Source organism: Nelumbo lutea, chromosome 6 (genome assembly GCF_056320005.1).
Source record: "Nelumbo lutea isolate HS-2025 chromosome 6, American lotus-T2T, whole genome shotgun sequence".
NCBI classification, from domain to species: domain Eukaryota; kingdom Viridiplantae; phylum Streptophyta; class Magnoliopsida; order Proteales; family Nelumbonaceae; genus Nelumbo; species Nelumbo lutea.
Window position 1 is genome coordinate 10,975,989 of NC_142689.1, and position 21,036 is coordinate 10,997,024.

The 21,036-nt window shown below is 36.2% G+C and overlaps 1 protein-coding gene, 1 long non-coding RNA gene, 1 other non-coding gene and 1 pseudogene across 3 annotated transcripts; 1 reads left to right on the forward strand and 3 right to left on the reverse strand.

Annotated features, from left to right (window-relative positions):
- Nucleotides 1–260: 260 nt before the first annotated feature.
- LOC148847305 (arogenate dehydratase 3-like) lies at nucleotides 261–1,836 on the reverse strand. Its single transcript, XM_088948293.1, has one exon. The coding sequence runs from the start codon at nucleotides 1,751–1,753 to the stop codon at nucleotides 500–502; it is 1,254 nt and encodes a 417-aa protein (XP_088804419.1). The 5' UTR covers nucleotides 1,754–1,836; the 3' UTR covers nucleotides 261–499.
- A 5,010-nt stretch (nucleotides 1,837–6,846) lies between these two features.
- LOC148847306 (putative carboxylesterase 18 pseudogene) lies at nucleotides 6,847–7,263 on the forward strand (annotated as a pseudogene).
- A 5,792-nt stretch (nucleotides 7,264–13,055) lies between these two features.
- Nucleotides 13,056–18,068, reverse strand: LOC148847307 (uncharacterized). The gene is made up of 2 exons (XR_016101218.1): nucleotides 17,906–18,068; nucleotides 13,056–13,422 (listed from the first exon to the last, which is right to left on the reverse strand). It is a non-coding gene; the product is annotated as an uncharacterized LOC148847307 (long non-coding RNA).
- On the reverse strand, nucleotides 17,423–17,494 carry TRNAD-GUC (transfer RNA aspartic acid (anticodon GUC)). Its single transcript has one exon. It is a non-coding gene; the product is annotated as a tRNA-Asp (tRNA).
- Nucleotides 18,069–21,036: the final 2,968 nt, after the last annotated feature.

A 21,036-nucleotide genomic window follows, 5' to 3' on the forward strand; every position in this document is an offset into this window, starting at 1 on the left:
CCCTCAGCTGCCGACCATTTCAATTCAGATTCCAGTGAGTTTTAATTCCGATTCCAGCCGGTTGAATGGCATTCCCCCGATCTGTAATCCGTATCTTTTCTTACTTTCTCGTAACACCACTACCAGCTCAAAATGTCAATCTGGCATTCTTTTCCTCCCACAAACGGAAAGAGTAACTCAAGATAAATTGATGCAAGGAATCGTGTTTTCCTCCTTTTTTTTTTTTTATTTCTTCCTTCAATTTTATCCCCCTTCACATATCAAAGAAATAAACACTATATACTTAATTATATCAATGATTAAAAAAAGGAAGAAAAATAAGATCGGGAGACAGTATTCACATCTTACATTTGATCACAACAACCGCAACCCACATCACAAATATATACCCCCAAACAAATCTCCTCTTTTTTTTCTGATCCCTTCAGATGGGACCAGTCGATCTTGAATCTAAAATTAAAAAAAAAATACCGAAAAAAAAAGATGCATATTTGGATGTTCATAGATCATCAGCACGAGAAGGGGACCAAGGAGTCATGTCCATGGGATAGCTTCCTAGAACCCGCAGGAACGACGTGAACTCTTGCACTTCGGCAAGCGCGTTCTGTGCCCTGACCTCCGCCATGGACGCCTCGAAATCGACGTAGAACATGTACTCAAAGTGCTTTGCCGTCCCTACATTCGCGTCGTCCACCAGTCTGATCGGCCGGTTCCGGTGCGGTCGGCTCTCGATCTTCGTCAGGCTTATGTTCCTGAACGCGAACGCCGACAACACCTTGAACAACGTGGACGTCCCCTTGTCGTGTGCGAACACTATGCTTGTCTTGAATGGCCGGTCCGTCCGTGGTATGATCGGCTCTCGGGCCAGCATCACGAACCGGGTCACGTTGCTCGAGTCGTCCTGTATTCCGTCCGCCAGTATCTGTAGCCCATACAGCTCCGCCGCCCTAGCGCTCGCAATCGCCGCCGTGTCCCGCAGGTTGTTTGCCGCCACGAACTCCGCCGCCCCGGCCGTGTCGTCAACCGCCTCGCGAGCAACGTTGAGGCCGAGTTTGGTCAGAGTCAATTCGCACTGAGCCAGGGCTTGCGGGTGACTAATGACCCGAGTCAGGTACTCCTTTCTCACTCCGGGCAAGGCGAGTAGGCAGTGGTGGACGGGGAGCTGAACTTCTCCCACGATGTGGAGGCGGTGACGGAGGAGTAGATCATAATTCCGGTGAATGCTACCTCCCAGAGAATTCTCTACGGGCAACACGGCCCGATCGGCGATCCAGAGCTCCACTGCTTGAAAGGCTACTTCGAACTGGTCACAAGGGATGGCTTCGCAGTTCGGGTAGGCTTTACCGGCCGCGGCCTCGCTGTAAGCACCGGGAACTCCCTGGTAAGCGACGCGAAGCTGGGAGCCGTGCATCGGAGCGGGAGAGAGATCGGTGATGGTCAGAGGCTTAGGGAGATTCTCGATAGGGACAAGATCTAGCGTTTTGTGACCATTAACGGCAGTTAAGTCAGCGTTGCCACTCTTCTCCGTCTCCTGTTTTTGGTTAACGACCTTGCTAGCAAGGATGGCGCAGGAACTCTGCCAATCGTGTCGGTTGGAGCCGACGCCGCCTGAGAAGTTGGACGAGTCGAGGCGGTGGATACATTGGACGATGACGCGCGCCGGCGAGGTCCGCTGGTGGTGGCTGAAGCCTTTGGATCTAAGCAAAGATTTAAGGGTGGTTGGATTTGGAGAAGGTGATATTGCCTGCATCATTTGACAAGCTTTGGGGAGAAATCTCGACTGTGATGTGATGAAGTGGGATTCCGATGAAAATGAAAAAGGAAAAAAGAGGAAGAGAAGAAAGCTTGGTGTTCTCTGAGAAGGGAACGTCAAGCTGAGAGAAAAGATGGGTGAGAAGGGTTTATATACATTTGAGAAAGGAAAGGGCCAAAGGCTAAAGGGGGAGGAAGGAGGAAGGAGGAGGAGAAGTGGGTTGGGTTGGGTCAATCTCACACACACCTACCCCCGCCCGCTCGCGTCTCGCCAACTCCCCAGTGTTTGGTTTTGTTTTTAATTTCTTTCTCCCTTGTTTTTTATTTTTTGTTTTATTCAAATATGGTGGGAAACTTGGAATGGGTAACTTTGTTAAGTCATTTGATACTCAATGGATGGTCGTCGCTGGGAAATGGGGGAGAAGGAGAAGTCCCTGTACTACCACACCGTGGGCCCTCAGATCTGAGTACCTTTTACCGCGTTTTATAAAGAGCTCCATCTCATAGAAAGACTGGCGCGGTCGAGTGGCAACTATTTAAAATTCATTAGAACACCCCCTTATACTTTCACATATTTATTTAAACCTATCATCTGTTTTCATTTTATTAAAACACCCCTTATAATTTGTAATCTATTTTCTTAATTGACCTTCATTAAAAACTATTTATTTTGCCATGTGAAAATAGTAATATCATCACCTATAAATTAAGTGAAAAATGTTCAAGCAAACCATGGTTGTTTATTTTAAAAGTATCCTAAACTGTTCAAGGGTATGGATCTATGGTTGTTTATTCCAAAAGTACCCGTAACACTTTTTTGCATAGAAAAAAAAAAGTGGTTGTCTGAGTTTTGTTATGGGCAAAAATGGTATTCTTGTTTTTAACTTCTTTTGATTAAATCTATTTGAATGGACGTTATGGTTAAAACTGTCATTTTCCACTTTCATCTAATAGAAGGTCAAATAAGTAAATTGATTTCAAATTATAGGAGATGTTTTATAAGGTAGGTTTTAATAAATTCATTAAATTATAGAGGGTGCTTTTGTAAATGACAATAAAATATTCCAACTTAATTATTTGGATATTAAATAGGAGTGGTAATTTTCTTTTGACGAAGGGGTATATGGATAATTACAATTTTGATGGATTGGACATACCAATAAGACATATGGGAACCAAAATATTTATTAGATTAGATTGGATTGAACCTGGTCTGTCTATAATAAATTTATATCAAACTTATATTAGATTTGGTTGGATTAAGCCAATATTGGTCTATTGATATAAAATAAGAATATAAGTGTCAATAAAGGGGCTTTGGGTTGAAACCAATCTAAAATAAAACAAATTGGACTGGTCCAAAATATTTATTAGATTGGATTGGAACTAGTCCATTTGTAATGGACTCACATTGGATTAGATTGGATTGGACCAAATCTAGTCCAATTGGCACCCCTGCTATTAGGGATACTTGCCTTGGGTTAACTACATGTATGAAAAGTTCAATCCAAATACCATATCTCATATGTGGGTGATACTTGTTCCTACACTAGTTTCTATATACATACATAGTTCTACTAAGTTCAACCATGATGCATTCACTGATATTTATTACATATTAAATCAAAATCTTAACCAATCGCACTAATGTCATCACATGGCTTGTTTAATCCTCTTTGGTTCATATTTCATAAAGTGCACTCTTACGTTTAACAAGGTATACTCAACATCAAGACTTTAAAAGATCAACAACTCAGCTGTTAGCTAGGGGTGGAACTTGGTTTGAGTTGGAAATTTATCAATTTTCAATGGGCCCGAACCCTAATCCAAGCCCAATGTAGTTGAATTTCTGCATGCAGCCCTAACTATGCCATGATGTTTTTTGTCACAGGTTCATGTCTTTTGCTACATAATGCAACTGGTGCATGAACAAGGATTAGCTTAACACAATGACTGTTCAGCAGGTTGTGGAACCAATGATAAGGTTCCATGCCAGTGACTTGCACCTTTCGCACTGGGGCCATAAATTCATTACTGGTATGAAAACCTCATTATTAGTTCCACAACCCGTTGAACAGCTATCACCTTCGGCTAATCCAAATTCTTGAATGCATTATAGATTATGCCATTTAATTATTGTTCCAAAAGATTTCATAATTTATTTTTTGAAAAATGATAGCATATAGCTTTAATTGCATGTAGAAATTGCTAAAAGTATGGACAGGCCCAATGCAGATTTTTGATTTCCACTAGAAAGCTATAAACATTTAAAATGTCAATAACCCACACTCTATGCACCAACACCCACTCGTGAATTGGCATCAATTCCGAGTTGGCACCTATCCCAGCAGTACTTTGGGCCTACAAATTCTGACCCTGGGCTGAACCGTCATTCTCCCATTGCTAAAGATATGTTCCAACATATTGGCTTTTAATGGGTATGCTTGACTAGAAAAAAAAAATTCTTCTTGCACATGCCTTCCCCATTCATGTGAATTGAATTTGGATTTGCTCCACAGACCAAACTTACAACACATTATAGTCGTGCATTGTGAACATTTTCCCATGAATCACAACATACAAATATAAAGATGTTCTTAAGGTTGCGTTTGGAAATAATGCAAATGGAGTGTAAATCCTAGTTCAAGTCAAATTTGCACTCTGGTTCACTTTTGCCTGTGTTTGGCAGCACTACATTTATGCATTGACAAATGAGAGACTAATGCATATTTACATTGATAATAAGATGCAAAAGTACATCAATAAAAAAGAAGTAAATTTGCATTCAAGTGGGGTTTTGATAAAAAAAAGTATATGCTTTATTGGAATTCATGGTTGCATCCATTACAGTTAAAAGTCAATTTGGTAAGAAAGTAAATTTGTCAGTGCAAAACTAACCCAAATTTGCAATTTATATAAACCGTTTTACACTCTACATATTTGCATTGTTCCCAAACACAACCAAATATGCAGCAAGTACTTTGAGGTTGGTGTGGGGATTGCTTTGTGAGAACCAAAAATTTTATTTGTTTAGCCAATTTTTTTCCATTTTATCATAAAAAGAAAGTCATTTTCTTGCATGTAAAAGAATTGTATGAATCTTCAAAAGCTTATAAATAATAGTTTTATCACTTGAATATATAATATAAATTATATTTTTATGCATTTATTGTATTATATTTTTCTATCATATTATCATATTCTATTTATATCATATGGAGAGATTATGTGAAATTCACATTCTGTGATTAGTAGCAAAATTGTGATAATATGGTTCAAAAACCTTAACTTAGTATATCGAGTGTACACCTTCCACCATAATAAATACGATGACATGTAAATATGGGAGATATTCTCAATGTACGGTGAGATGTGCGTGCGGAGTGTCGTTGTGATCTCCAATTCAAATGACCATTAAACTATTAAAAAAAAAAAAAACAGTGTTCAAAGTTCATTCAACGCTACCAAGGCCATTTGTCAAGCCTAAAACAGGAATGGAAGAAGACATTTTAGTTGTGGACTTTAATGAAGAAGAAAAAAAAGTTTTGGCATTTAATGTGGATTCATTTTGTGGAAAGAGTATTTTTCATTTTTCTTTTTATTTTTTTAGACAAAATGGGTTACAAATTAGGGATAGTATAACTCAGATTCGGATCAGTTAGCATCACATGGTCCCAACAATGTTCCAACCAGCCATTGCAGGTGTATATGGGAACATTTTCTCGTAGGAGATATTCTGATTGTTGAGAGCATTTTATTGGTAGTGGATCCCTATCAACCTTACCTCTACCCCCAACCCCCATACCCAATCCAACCATGGTAAAGTGGGATTGGATCCAGCTTTACATTGATTTTAAGCTGTTTATTTTGTTCTTTTTCTAATGGCAATAAAATCAGAATCGGGTTAAATCTAAATCCCATCAGAGTCAGATATTTCAGATTTTAGATTGTATTCTCAATAATCGGAGAGGATTTGGATTCAGATGTAGCTGAATCCCCTCTGATCATGTCCCTCTGGATGCAGCTAGAGGTTGCTGCACACATACACTGCTACAAAAAGAACAGTAGAGCTGGGCTAAATATAAACAATTAAACATTTTCTATAATTGTATGTTGTGCACTAAAAGAGAGATTCTAGTGCTTTGTTGATTGCAGATCCGAGCCCTCTATCAAGTCAATAAAACCAACATCAAGAACGATACGGCTGGTCATATACAATTTATCCTATAACACAATACCATGTCTGGAAGTCATCAATTAGAGTTCGGCTTCAGTTCACACTTAGTCAGGGTATTGTTGGTGCATTCGGAGTAGGGCTGTTCATAAGAACATTCAATCCGATCAAATCGACCAATTCAGACTGATTCAATCCGAGTCGGCCGGGTTTTCTTTAGTATCGGTCGGTTTCGGGTTATAAGAAATCATAAATCGATGATTTGATTTAGTGAAAACTAAAACTGACCTAAACCGAACCGGCTTAGTAGTTAGTTCCTAGTTAGTAGTTACAACCTACTTAGTTCCTACTTAACTAAGTTATCACTATCCTAGTTACAACCTACTAAACTAAGTTGTCTCTCAAAATCTGCTCCCTCCACAACTAGATCCATGGATGGGCCACAAAATATTAAAGAAATGCTAGTTTCTTTTGGGAATGTAGAGCCAGAAATGAACACTTGAACAACAACTAAGTCACCACTAAGTAGAGTCGAAACCGACCCAAACCGACTTCAATCGATCAGGTCGGTTTTGCTTAACACAAGGTCGGTTTTGGTTTCAATTTCAAGTAACACGACCAGATCGGGTCGGTTGGAAAAACATCAATAAACCGACCCAACCCGACCCATGAACAGCCCTAATTCGAAGGATGTGCCACACATCTTTCGAATCGTGTGAAAGGCTGAAAGCATGTGAGGATGCTTTACCTCATTAGTGAGCTTTCTCGTTAGTTTCCTCTCCTCTCCTTTCCTGTCGCAGATAAGACATCTCTCCTCCCTCTCTTTTCCCATTAGTTCAGCAACGACTTAACAATCATCATTATCGGCGACAAACAATCATCACTGGCAGCAAGATCAACCCAGGATCTATTACTCTGCCATGTCCATTCTTGTGGACGTCGCTTGTCGTCCTAACATTACCATCAACCGCACTCTCCTCAACTTCTTTGATATCAAGATTTCTCCCAACAAAAAATCACGCAATGGTTTGACAAGCGTTGATATAATAGTTGATCTCACCCGAGACCTTTGGTTCTACCTCCACACTCTGACGGAACCTACGGTCGACGTTAGCCTGCCGGTCATACTCTTCTTTCATGGTGAAGGATTGGCAACACTCTGCCCTGATTCCTTCCTATACAATCCCGTCTACCGTCGGTTTGCACAGGAGATCCCTACCGTGGTTGTCTCTATTAACTATCGCCTATCTCCGAAAAACCACTTTCCGTCACACTACGATGATGGGTTCGATGTGCTTAAGTTCCTCGACGGCAGAGATATATTGTCTGTGAGATGAGAGGAGAGGAGAGGAGCTCATTTTGCTTAACTTAGGTGTCGTTTGTCAAGTCTTTTTAGAAAGATTTTCTAACAGCCTAAATGGCCAAAAGACATATTGAGCTATTGGGGTATTGTCTTTAAAGACAAAGACCATTTGGTAAGTGGCTTGGCCTACCGGGCTTTTAAAAACCCATTTAGAAGCTATCCATCACACATAAAGACCAAAAATCTTCATTTAAAGTTTTCCAAAATTTGGAGTTTTCAATCTTGTTGGATGTTTCTGTGTACATATCTTCTTATCTTTCCAGCTTTTAGTTACCAAACATCAAAAGACTAATTTTTGGTCTTTTAAATTTGCCGATTCCCAAAAAATCATGTAGAAATACTTACCAAATATGACCTTAAATACGGTGCCCTCAATAAGGGTGTCTGGACTGAAGCCGATCTTGTTCGTTTGCTGGAGGGACAGGATGGCATTATTATATATGTTGCAATAATGTTAACATGTACCCTGATGACAGGACTGCCCGGGATAAATCAAGAAGAAGCAAACCTTAATTGAATATTTGATTGATTGTTGATTATCCACCTCACTCATCACTCATGCTTCAACCACTCGGCTAATTTTAAATTTTAAATCACATATATTTTTTAGGTTATGTTTATTTGCAAACTAAATCTAAATTAAATAGAAATTTTGCACTTGTTTGGTTAGACTGAGTTTGAGGCTATGCCGATGGTATTGGAGGGCTAATTTCAGGGGTTGAGCTGGGTTTTGAGTGTAATCATTAAATACACTTGTGTGTATAGGGGTGTAAATGGATTGAATTTGAATAGAAATTATGCAATATTCAATATTCGAATTCGAATATTATTATATTCAATATCACAGATATTGAAAATCAATGTTTGAATTTGAATTCAATTAAATATTTGATTATTTGATTTGATTCATATTTGACCAATTAATTATTTTAGGTAATTAATAAATATAAAATAGAATATATAGATATATAAATTATTTATATAATTTAAATATTATATATACATATAAATTCTATACAAATTTAAATATTTTATATATTATATATAAAAATTAAATAATTGATTGAATTCAGATATTTATCAAAACAAATCAGATCATATTCATATTGAATCAATTATGATACTCGAATTATCTGAATTCAATTCGATTATATCAAATCTCGAATTTGAAATCAGATTCTCAAATACCGTTGACACCCCTAAGTGTGTATATATATTGTGGGTAGGGCCAAGGCCAAGCTAAAAATGATAACCCCTACTCTTTTCCTCCTACCTTGGTTCTTTCATACAAAATAGGGGCAGAATCATTTTATTTCTTATTTTACTAATCACAAACAAGGGAAATAGAAAAGGAAGCACAACCTTCATATTCTCTTTCTTATAAAGTGGAGACTATATCATCTTACCTCCTTATTTTATTTCTCACAAACAAATAAGAACAATAAAAAAAAAAATGAAGTACTAATAAGCTATAATTTACACAACCCATTTTCTCTCTCCAGCATTTACACTAACTCATGAAATTTGCACTGCAGACATATGAACCCAGAAGATAAAAAATGACAAGCAATTGCTATTGATATTAGATGTGGTCACTCAGTTGAATTTCAAGCCCCTTATTTCTATATGTTGATTGACCATGGACTGGGTGGGCTACGGATCTACAGTGACTTTATATTACTTAACATTTTTCGACTAACAAGTTGATTTGTTTGATAGAGTATGGATTGGATATTTATTTGGATTTTGAATAGTTTAATTATGACCAGGTTGCTCTTCATGGATTAGAATTTAGGGCTGTAATTTGGAGGGACTTAGGTTGAGCATTTGTGTCAAATTTTCAAAGAAAAATCTATGATGCAGAAAAGATATGGTATAGAAAGAGTTTTGATAAATAATATCTTATTGACCACCATGTACATTTATGATTTCAATTTATTGGTCAATTGTTTTATGGATATCATATATTTTCTTTATGATAGTCGAACCCAAATTTCAATAGGCTGAGCCTAAGAGCCTAGGGCCGGTGCTGAATAAATTTTTCAAGTTAGGGACCTGTTTTGCACCGCTACAATAGATCAACAGTGTAGATTTTTTTTTTTTTTTGTCAAATTAATACAAATTAGTAAGAGATATGTATTGTTACATTAGAATTGTTTCAGCTGGTAGAAACCAGGAACGGATTTTATTAAAAAAGGCCATTTAGTGTAGAATACCACCCGCAAATCCGCAATACAACATTAAGGCGGAAAGATCGCCTGGTAAATACAGCTGAGGAAAGGCCGGCGCTATCGAAGGGTAATTTCATAATTTGGGTTATTGGAGAAGAAATTACACATTTTGATTTTTGAGGACCCGGATTTGTAGGTCACGGAATGAGCGACGGTGTTGTAATTTCTGCTCCAATAATGAAAGGGCAAGTCAGTATGCAGCTTCCTCAAGGAGTGGATGTCTTGGAAGAGGGCCTGAAGGGGATATCTCCTTGTGGAGAAGCTCGATTATCTCTTTGGCATCAGAAATGATTGAAATAATATTCTCAGTGCATGGACCTGACGAGGACATGCAGTCTTTCCAAAGCCAGTCCTATAGCGCGGAGTTCGGCCTCTCTAGCCGAACCACTCCCCTCTAACCCTGCTAATTAATCGCTTCCCGAAAACTGCCCAGATACCCCAAAATTACACAGGCCACATTAGCACTCCCAGACTGGGCCGAGAAGGAGGCATCACAGGCTAGAAGGATTAGAATTCACCCCGGCCCCGGCCTCGGCCTAGAACAAGAAACCATCAATTTGAATAGCATTTGACACATGCGCATTTGGAAAGTTGTCTTTTTCAACTACATAGAGGCTTAAATTAATAGTTGTATGATAATTTGTATTGTTTAAATTAAGAGACCTCCATAGATGTCCAAGAGAGGATGTAGATGTTATTTGTAGATATGGAAGGAGAGGCAAGATTAAATTAGATGTTGCTTGCAACATTACATCACTGATATTCTTGAATTTTTTTTCATATATATACATCAGAGAGAAATGCCTTTTATTTTCATAATTTTGGAAACCCCAATCCCATTTGTATCGGTGTATTCATGCATTTCGGAGTCTACAGATACGAATAATCCTTTCCTTGGTAAGCACATTTGAGCTTTCCTACATCTTCGGTTCAAAAAAAAGATGTAATTCATCAAGTCTTGTCGTTTTTATTCACTTTCTTCTCTTGCAAATTCATCGTAACTTGATATCTGGACCATTGTTCCAGATACGTGAACGAATCATTTTCTTCATTTATTTTATTCATCTTCGTCAAATAGTAACTATAAGGAACGCTTGCCATATAATAAACGCCAATGTACCAAAAACCGGTGTCTTGAACAAATGGGCTACATTCTTTTTACTTGGCTCACGGGCCTAAGAATGGTCGGTCCAACACAGCCCCATAACTCATGTGATGTCTCATACCTAGGGTAAAGTTACTACTTAGATGGTGATTGGAAGATATTGACTTTGAAAACAGTGGCTCACAACTATTGTGGTGCATTTCAAAATTTTTATAGCACTTAAAATTTCAATCAATCACATCAAATATAAAAAACTTTTCATTAATTTATGTTACATGAAATTATTTTATCAAATAGATACAACTTTTGAAATCTAAAATTCAACCCAAATGAAGATGGAAAACCAGTTAGAAACTCACCACCAAGCTATAGGCTCTCTTGGTCAAATAAAACAAACAAAATGTGCAGAGGATGATTTGGAATCGTCCTCTGGGGCCTTATTTGGAGTTTGGCGTGGACAATAAAAGCAACGGCAGATTCATGAGAGACCAATTATTAAGCAATGAAAAAAAAAAAAGAAATAAAGGTGAAGGGTAATGAATACCGGGCCACATAATTCAAAGGAATGGTCCAACATTTCAGTGGCTTTATAATTCATATGATATCTCATATCTTTAAGGGAAAAATTAATTAGTGATAGGAAGATTTTCGGTTCTAGCTTTCAAAATATTTCCACTTTGTAATTTAATTTTTCTATCCGTGAAGCTATTATTATTATTATTATTATTATTTCTTAATTAATTGTGCTTACGAAAACAAAGTGGTTCTCCACAGTCCACAGTGTGATATATGGTTCGAGTATCAAGGTTTATGCAATTTTAAACTTGAAGAATTCTAAGACAGCGCGAAGTAGGTGGGAATGAATATGAGTGACCCTTCATATATATCTATCTATCCAACTACCAACTGTCGTGCTTATTAGTTGCCCACATACACATACACATACTTGAAAGGAAACCACACTGGCCAACGGTATTCAAGTTAATGGTTTTACAGTTTGACTATGGAGGTGGAATGGATGTGGATCAATCCGTTACAATATTAAATATTAAAAAATAAGAATTAATCAAAATGTAATAAAATTAACCCAAAAACCATATGTTATTTGAATTGAAAGCCTCTCAGCGGTTCAATCGTTTGAGTCAGTTGTTTGTTGATCAAGTCAATACTATTTTTAGAAAATTCTGAATTAGGTGCAAAACAGAAACATTTAACTGATTGATTCCTTTCCTTCCTGGGTCAAACGATTGATTCAGAAGCGCAATTATATATAATATACCATCCGGTCTACTCCGGCTTTCTCAAGATCAGGTCAAAAAAGTTACTTTCCATGAATTGGCTATAAATACTATGCTGTTAATGCTCATATGGGTATCTTTTGAAACTTGGATAATATATATATAGAGAGAGAGAGAAACATATTTTGTCAATTAATCATTATCATCAATCAAAACATGAATCCTATTTTACCATTCCCTCATGTTCACTGTCATATTCATTATTAAATTATGGACATTTGATTCATTACTTCATCCCATTCTTTATATATATATATATATATATATATATTATAGCGAAACCTCATGTTCACTGTCATATTCATTATTTGATTCATTCATTATTAAGCACTTTTACGAAAGTTGTTCTACAAAAGTACTTTCATGAAAGCACTTTTAAGAAAGTACTTTCATGAAAGCACTTTTAAGAAAGTACTTTTACAAAAGTGTTTTTATGAAAATGCTTTCATAAAACTACTTTCTTAAAATTGCTTTCAAAAGGTATATTTTTGAAAGTTTGAAAGAAAATGAAGGACAAATATAGTCACAAATGCTTATTTAAGTACTTATTAAAGAAAAATATTACCAAATAACGTCAAATATAAAATAAGCACTTGAAAAAGTTAGGTACCAAATACAAATAAATGCTTATTTGAATAACCACTTCTTTTAACACTTATTTTTAACTTAAATGCTCCCAAACATGGCCTTATAATGTTTAATTAATTCCTTTAGGCTTTAGGTAGGCGTAAATATAGTTAGAGACACTGAATTATGTGGGGAGAAATAGATGCTGTTGCCTCCTCCCTTTAACCTTTTGGAATGAGGGGGATTAATTTATAAAATCAATTAAATAAAAGCGAGGCGCATGCTGTAGACGCGCGTGCATGGGGGATTCAAGACAATAAAAAAAAAAAAAAAAAAAATTGAATACTTAAGACTTTGGTATGCTTTCTTTCTTAATTGCCTTGGATCAGACCCGGCAGTTGAGTCATATTGAACCGGGTCAAGGCATTTTCAGATCATTTTGGTTTGGATGAGCAAAGGTTAGGCCCTAATCCCTAAAATATTCAGGTCAGATTTGATCAAGGTCAGACGGATCAATGGTTCAACTGCCTGAGTGAATTGATCTTTGACTAAATCAACAGTTATTACCAAAAATATGGATTTAATCGTCTGGTTCATATGGTTAAATGATTCAACCATTTGTGTTAATATAATCATTTTAAAAATGTTGGTATGAAAATAGGTGACCCAACAATAACCACCTGTGACCAATGACCCGACCTGGCTCGAATTCTTTTATAGTCAAGGGGGTCAGGCCGGCTTCTAATCCCCTAACTCTTTTGGGTTGGGTCGACTTTTTGCCATGTCTATCTTGTGTTGATCATAAGAGACGCCACTTTGATTAGTAAGGCTAATACAATCAAATGGCCATTGCCAAATGTCAGTCCCAGCTTGGTCTTATGCATTTTTTCTCTAAAGTGGCCGCCCTCAGACTTGAAACGGCATTTTCGTGCCTGCCATCAAACAAGACTAATGCAATCTAATAATATTAAATATAATAAGCCCAAATTAAAATAAAGGCAGAAACATGAAGACAAGAAGAAAAGCAAGTTCTGAAAATACTGCTTCTTCGTATTTCATATGTTTTAACATGTTTCAGTGATTAGTAACAAAAGAAAAAGAAAACACATGTTTTAGTGATTGAAATTAATTAATTTTTTTTTCTCCGTGCTCTGTGTTCCTAGTGTCAATAAATAAAGTTGTTTTGTTTATTATCAAAAGAAGTAATCCTTTAGAGACAAGGAAAGAGAATTTACATGATTTAATGTAATATTTTAATTTGTTCTCTGTTAGGAGGTGAACTACGGCATATGTTTGGCTGTTCTTTCTGATCGAGCTGTTTTAAACAAGTTATCATGGTGGGTGAGGGGTAAAAGAGTAATTACAATCAATATTCTTTTAATTAAAAATACAATTAAACAATCAAATGGGTAATAACCAAGCATTTGTCATACATGTGGGTTTAGAGCTACCTTTTAAACTTGCTTTTCCTCTTCTTCTTCTTCTTCTTCTTCTTCTTATTATTATTTTTTGGTAAAGATGTAGAGCTCTTTTCCATCATCTTTGGGTAAATACCTAGTATTTGGTTTGAAAGAAAATGAAGGGACAGAGAAGGATGCATGTGAGGTCCTATGACCTTACCACGAAGAGCCTTCGGTTATTGGGTGATATTAACTGATTGTAGCTTCTTTTCAATATATCTCAATATTCATTTCCAATGAAAAGAGGGGAGGTTAGGGAGGCAGATAGTTATGTCTATATAGGGAAAATCTACCATGCAGGAAAGAGTTTTGACCAATCAAAACCTACGCATCAATTTTGATAAATAACACCTTATTCGCTATCATGTTTATGATTCCAATTTATTGATTAGTTGTTTTTCAGATATCACATCTTTAATTTCCATATCATAGTCGAACCTCTCTCTCTCTCTCTCTCTCTCTCTCTCTCTCTCTCTCTCTCTCTCTCTCTATCTATCTATCTATCTATCTATCTATCTATCTATTTATCTATATATATATAATAATAATAATAATAATAACTGTTTTTGTAATTTAAAATTTCCATATATATATATATATGGAAATTTTAAATTACAAAAACAGTTATTATTATTATTATTAAACTTTGTATTCCATTTCTGACAAATAAAATTAATTTTTATTTTAACAACTATTTTTATTTAATATGATGAATATACAACATAAGAAATGTTCCCAAATGTTTTTGATAAAATTCTGTACTTTTTCATTTTTTGTGTTCTATCTTTTCTCTTAAATATTTATTATTCAATTATGGCCTTATGAGTTTCTTTGAAAAGTTGGATCATTGACCCACCATCAAGATAATAAATAGCTTTGCTTTCTTATCAATTTTAAATTATATATTTCATCTATATTATATAAATAATTACTTATCACACTTGAATTTTGTTTGTCGTAATTAATATATATTTTATATATTCTTTTGATTACTTATACTTTTTTACTTTTTTTAAAGATTTATTATTTAACTATCATATCATCAATTAATCTATTTGACCCAAACCGCTAACCCACCACCCAAAAAGAAAAATAGTTTGACTTCTAGGTTGACATTAACTTTTGTATATTACATCTCTATCATTGATAAAATTACTTATTATGTATAGTATTTTTTTTGTTTAAATAGTGAATGCATAATATTATAGATGTACCCAATATTTTATTTTTTATAAATATATAACATTAGATATGTGCCCAAAATTTTCTCTATTTTTTTATTTTAGTGATTATTTGTATTTTCTATTTTAAAAAATTTATTATTTGACTATGTCATCATTTTATTTCTAGGTTGATTTTAAATTTGGCATTCCGTTTTCATCATTAATAAAAATACTTCTTACATTTCATACTTATTTTTGTTTAGCATAATAAATATACAATATTAGAGATATGTCCAATTCTTTTTTTATATTATATATTTTATTTGTTTTATTATTTAATTATGAAATTATTTATTAATCCATTTGACCACAAATGGTTGAATCCTTGAATTGCTTACCCACCACTAGGAGGAAAGAAAATGGTTTTGCTTTCAAATTACTTTTCAAATTTACAAAATTTATATCAAATAGAAATACAAATCATAATAACAAACAAATGAATGAAAAACTGAATTGGGAGCAAAACTTTATCTTATTAAGATTTATACTACAAACAAATGAAGCATAAAGGATGGAGTGGATGCGAATCATGCATATTTAGTCAAATTATAAACAAAATAAATTCAAATTGTCTTAACCAAAACTCGAATTTGAATTAGGATAAATTGATACCAATCCCATGAAACTAAAATTTGACTCAAATTTTAATTAAATCAAATAGATTAATAATTATTAATCGAATGCTAGTTATAATATCCGGGATGAATGTCAAATCAGATATTGAATTAGGTAGTCTATTGACAACCCTAAGAAAAAATGGCAAATTGGAATGGTATATTTAAGATAACTATTAGATTTAGACGACCTAAACATTCTCCACTGCCGCACCCCCTTTGTAAAGTTGGAAGTCAGTGTCTGATGGATGTGCGGATGGGCCATGGAGTGATATCAAATCAGCCCCCCACCAAATTGCCCATCCCTACCACACACACACAACGTGCATATCCCCACCTTGTATTGGGAACATCTCGTGATGATAATTTCTAATATTATCATCGGGAGATGTTCACAATATACCGTAGGGATGTTTTGTGGGGGACAATCTTGTGGGGGGTTGATTTGAACACCCATGGAGTTAGTATATCAATCAAATGAGTTTGGGATCTGGTACTAAAAATGTTGGTTGCAATGTTGGCTTCCAACATGATGGTAAGCCACACAACCTCCATTAATGGCAATATTGAGGGGAGCGGATTCAATAGGCACAACATAGGAAGCACGTTCAATGTGCACTTTATAAATATTCTGACAACTGTTAAATCTTATATTTAATATTTTTCGAAAGTAGATTGAAAGTATTTCAAGTAACAGGTGTCAAAAAGAATTTAAAGTTCTCATTGAACATGCTTACAATGTCGTGCCTATCTGATTCGGAGTCCGGACTCAATATTGAGATGCCAGTTAGGGATGTTCATAAGAAGGCCCAACCTGACCAACCCGGACCGACCCAACCAGATTCGGCCAGGTTTTCATCAGCACCGGTTGGTTTCGGGTTGTACAAATTCATAAACCGATGGTTTGGGTCGGTTTTGGTTTTCTTGTGTGAAAACCGAAACCGACCCGACTTAGTTCCTACTTAACTAAAAACTGAAATATCTGAAAATATATATTCCAATATCTATATCTAAAAAATATATATTATGAAATATGTCATATATATATTTTCCAGAAAATATATATTCTAATATATATATATATATATATATATATATATATATATATATATTTTTTTTTTTTTTCTAAAATACATATTTCAGTTTTAAATATATTTCTAGAAAACTAGGTGGCCGTGGGGGGCATGGATGAACTTAGAACTGAAACCGACCCAAACCGACCCAATCCAACTCAAACCAACTAGGTCGGTTTTGCTTAATAGTGGGTCGGTTTCAGTTTCCATCTCAGGTAACCCGACCAAATCGGATCGGTTAGAAAAACCTCAGTAAACCAACCCAACCCGACCCGTAAACAGCCCTAGTGCCAGTTATAAGTCGTGAAGCATTCTGAATGGAGAGGATCTGTATTGAAACAGTTGTGCTGCCATTAGGTGATTAGGAGGTGCAATTTCGATCGCGCTCATCTAAAACTGGTCCAAGTCAACCTGAGGGCCTGATGATTTCTCACAACCTCCTAACCCGCCTAGGACTGACTGGTTTGAAATAAAAAAGAAAAAAAAAATGAAAGAAAAGAAAAGAAAAGCATAAATATTTACAGGGAAAAACAAAAACTCTTTTATAAGCAAAAGAAGAAAACGCCGTTGCCGGGGATCGAACCCGGGTCACCCGCGTGACAGGCGGGAATACTCACCACTATACTACAACGACTTTGATATCCTTAAGTTCAAAATCAAAGTAATAAGAATTGGACATATCGCACCTGGTTGAGAGTGTAATAAATTGCTTATTTTTAAATATTTAGGAAGAGGCTTAAAAACTAGGGGCGTAAATCGGATATTAGATTTGAATATTTTACACTACATGAGACTCGGATTTTCGAATCATATCCATTAAAATTTTAATAAAATCCGCCAAATTGCACCTCTATTAGAAACCAGGAGGGGTGAAACGGCCCCTCACATCACAAAAACAAATGTGATGCGTCATGCGTCGTCTCAAGTTTCCGAATAATCACTTTGATTTCCTTGCCGGTTTTTATAATTGAATGTAGCTTGAACCCTTTGAATCTCTGTTTGAAAGAAAAATAATTAAAAAAAAAAAAAAGCATTAAATCTTTACCTTGCGAGCCAATTTTCAGGCAGAGCTGCTTGGTCTCAAGTCTCTTCAGTTGGTAGTGAGTAGTGAGTAGTGACCACCCAAATAAACACAGACAGGTCAGTTCAGTAAAGAAGATAATAAAATAGATCAAAGTCAGAGGTCCAGTTGTGCTTTTGAGTATTCCACTCTCCCACATGTATAATAAGTTTAATGTCGGCTAGGAAAGAATAAAAAATCAAAGATCAAACCCTGATTACTTGACACATTTATCACGTTTCTTGATTCAAGAGACCTGCCATGTTCATTTTAATTCTTTTGATCTTGACTTGAGGCAGAACATGTGGACCGGCTAAGTGGGTTATCAACTTTAGATAGAGCCCACTATTTTTTTTATACCGAAATTCATGTTTCACATGCAGTGGCAACTTGATACCACTTGCCACTACATCAAAGTTTTGGTGGTCACATGTACATGAAATTGACACCCCCTCCCTCTCTCCAAAAAAAAAAAAAAAAAATAGACCTGGCAAAAAGTTGTCCCAACACAACTCAAAAAAAAAAAAAGTTAGGGTCTCAGATTTAGTTATCTGAATCGAGAATGGCCCAATCCAGAAAAAAACTGGGTGGGTTGGGTTGCGTCATGGGCCAATTCGCCAACCTGATTGTCATGTCTAATTGGGACTATTTATGCATTATTAGAAGTTTCTACTCTTTAATTTTTACTATTTAGTCTTTACTCTTTATTGTTTGCTCTTTGAATTGTTAAATGTTCAAGTATTTTTTATTTTATATTTGGAGTTTTAAGGTTAATTCCTTTAATTTTGATATTTTCATGTATTTTTTCTTTATTTTTTTAAACTCTAATTATTTTTTGAGATGGCCCAAATTGATCCATGGGTCAACCCTAACCCGAACATTTAAGGTTAGGGTATAGCATTTGGCCCAACATCAACCCAAAGTGTCTTGACCCAACGCAAACCTAACCCATCCAACCTAATTGCCAGGTCTACTCCCAAATAAATAACCCTCCTCCTATTTACATTCTCTTTCATATAAGGCAGGGACATGCATTATTTTATTTCCATTTTAACAAATAAGACAAACTAAGTCAAATATGAAACAAAAGAGAAGAAGAAGAAGAAGAAGAAGAAGAAGAAAAAAGCTCTCTTTTAGCATTAAAACAGAAAGAGATGAAATCATTGCTGAGCCCACGCTTCTCTTCTGTGTGTGGTATGAAATTGTTCAGCAGTTTTTCCTCATTTAGTTGAGTTTGATGTTGCTCTGAAGAGAAGGAAGCAATCAAGCAACTTCTTGAAGAAAAGCTCTTGCGTGGAATTAACAATTCTTTATCTTTACAATATTTACTAAAGAAGTACTTCTGTTAGGGGTGGAAAAGTGGCATGCATGTTGGTATAAAGGAAATAAAACACAAATGGGTAGTATGGTCATTACATAAATAATATGGGGGGTTTAATGGTCATTAGATATTCAAAACTTCTCTATGTTTAATAAGCGCAGTTGTCCTTCTAAAGTTGGAAATCTGCATCAATTCAATAGAGGGCCTTCTCGAGCCACTGATTACTACTTGATTCAGGCCCATGTTAGAGAGCCAGAGAGGAACCCTAACCAGCATGGGTTGGAACTTGGAACTTTAAACGCTTGCCGTGATTGGATTGGACCCAATCTCATGTTTAACTCCATCTGCGTTAAGCTTCTTTGCTACCAGGCCCAAGCCCAGGTCGGCAGGTCCCGGTTGACATAATTCGGCAGCCCAACCAGTGTGAACACCCAAAACCAAAAGTGAAACCGGATTAGAATGGAAAGGATGAGATGAGTTCAGTGGCCAAAATGGACCGAGCTACTCTGAGTCAACTCGACATGTCACGGTGGGTGTGGAAGGGAAGTTGTGAAGTTGGGGTAGACGTAGATCCCAGAAGAGGAGCTTTTACCTACCCACAGCGGCGCATGCATGCATCTGACCATAGTTTTCAGTTTTGGTAGGTAAGTAATGCTCAACGCCACCCAGCCCCAGCCCCCAGGCCCAACCCATTAAACTTTTGGAAAATTCCAAGCCAGACTAAAATAAATTCTATATTTCCTAGCCTCCACATGCTATACTATACACTTACTTTGATTTCTAATTTCTTTCTTTTTCAAGCCCTAAGCCCTAAGGCAAATTCGATTTCATCACTGGAAAATTTACGTCTCATCAGAAATCAAAGAACCCAGAAAATCTAGAACATTGGACCAGGTCATTGAGCAATTTTGCCTAACAGCAAATTGATGAGGAAGCCGTTAATGGGCTTCTCGGTTACGTATAATTAAAATCTCAAATGACGAGAATCAATCCAGAGTCAAAGACTTGTACAGTCCAATATAATAACATTATGAATGCGCCAACCAACTGCCAAGGAGGTTGTAGATCTCAATTCACAGGGACAGGGAGACAGATTTTGCGTCATTCTCAAGAGATGAATTTTATATACATATGTCCTCAGCAAATAGAAGGGAGTCCTCCCGGCTCCAGTTCCAGGCAGCAAAGCCAAGAAGATGAACACACCTAACCTTCACAGCTCTCCTAATAACGAACCAACCAACCACTACCAGCATCATCTCTAATGACAGCGTCCAAGTATCAATCTGACCGGACAGGGAACCATTCTGGGTCTGGTTCCCGGGTTGAACGTTTTGACCATCCGGTCCAAATGGATGATCTGCTCTGACAAAAAATAAAAAATTAAAAGAAAAAACAAAAAATGACTAAAAATTATTGTCCGGATCAACAGTTCAACGGTTCAACCGCTCAGGTCAGCAGTTCGCTGACCAAATCAACGGTTTTTAACCAAAAAACAGTTTTGGGGTGAAACAGAACCAGTCAGCTGACCAGTTCCCAGTTTTTCGGGTCAAGTCCAGAAAAAACCAGCAATTGAACATATAAATGAAAGAGAATTATGTCCATATTGTGGGCCGTAACCTGGTTCCTGGTTTTTTTTTTTTTTTTTTTTTTTGTGGGGGGTATGAATAACTTAGTTCCTAGTTTGTTTTAAACAACATTGGATTCATTAGAAAGCAGTTGTCGTAAGCTTCTTGACGCTGTCAAACAGGGGGTGGTACAGGGCACAGTGAGACACTATGCTTAAACAAGAGAGCAA

What these genes read in the sequence shown, in the direction of transcription:
- LOC148847305 (XM_088948293.1), bottom strand. Translation starts at nt 1,753, where the DNA reads ATGATGCAGGCAATATCACCTTCTCCAAATCCAACCACCCTTAAATCT.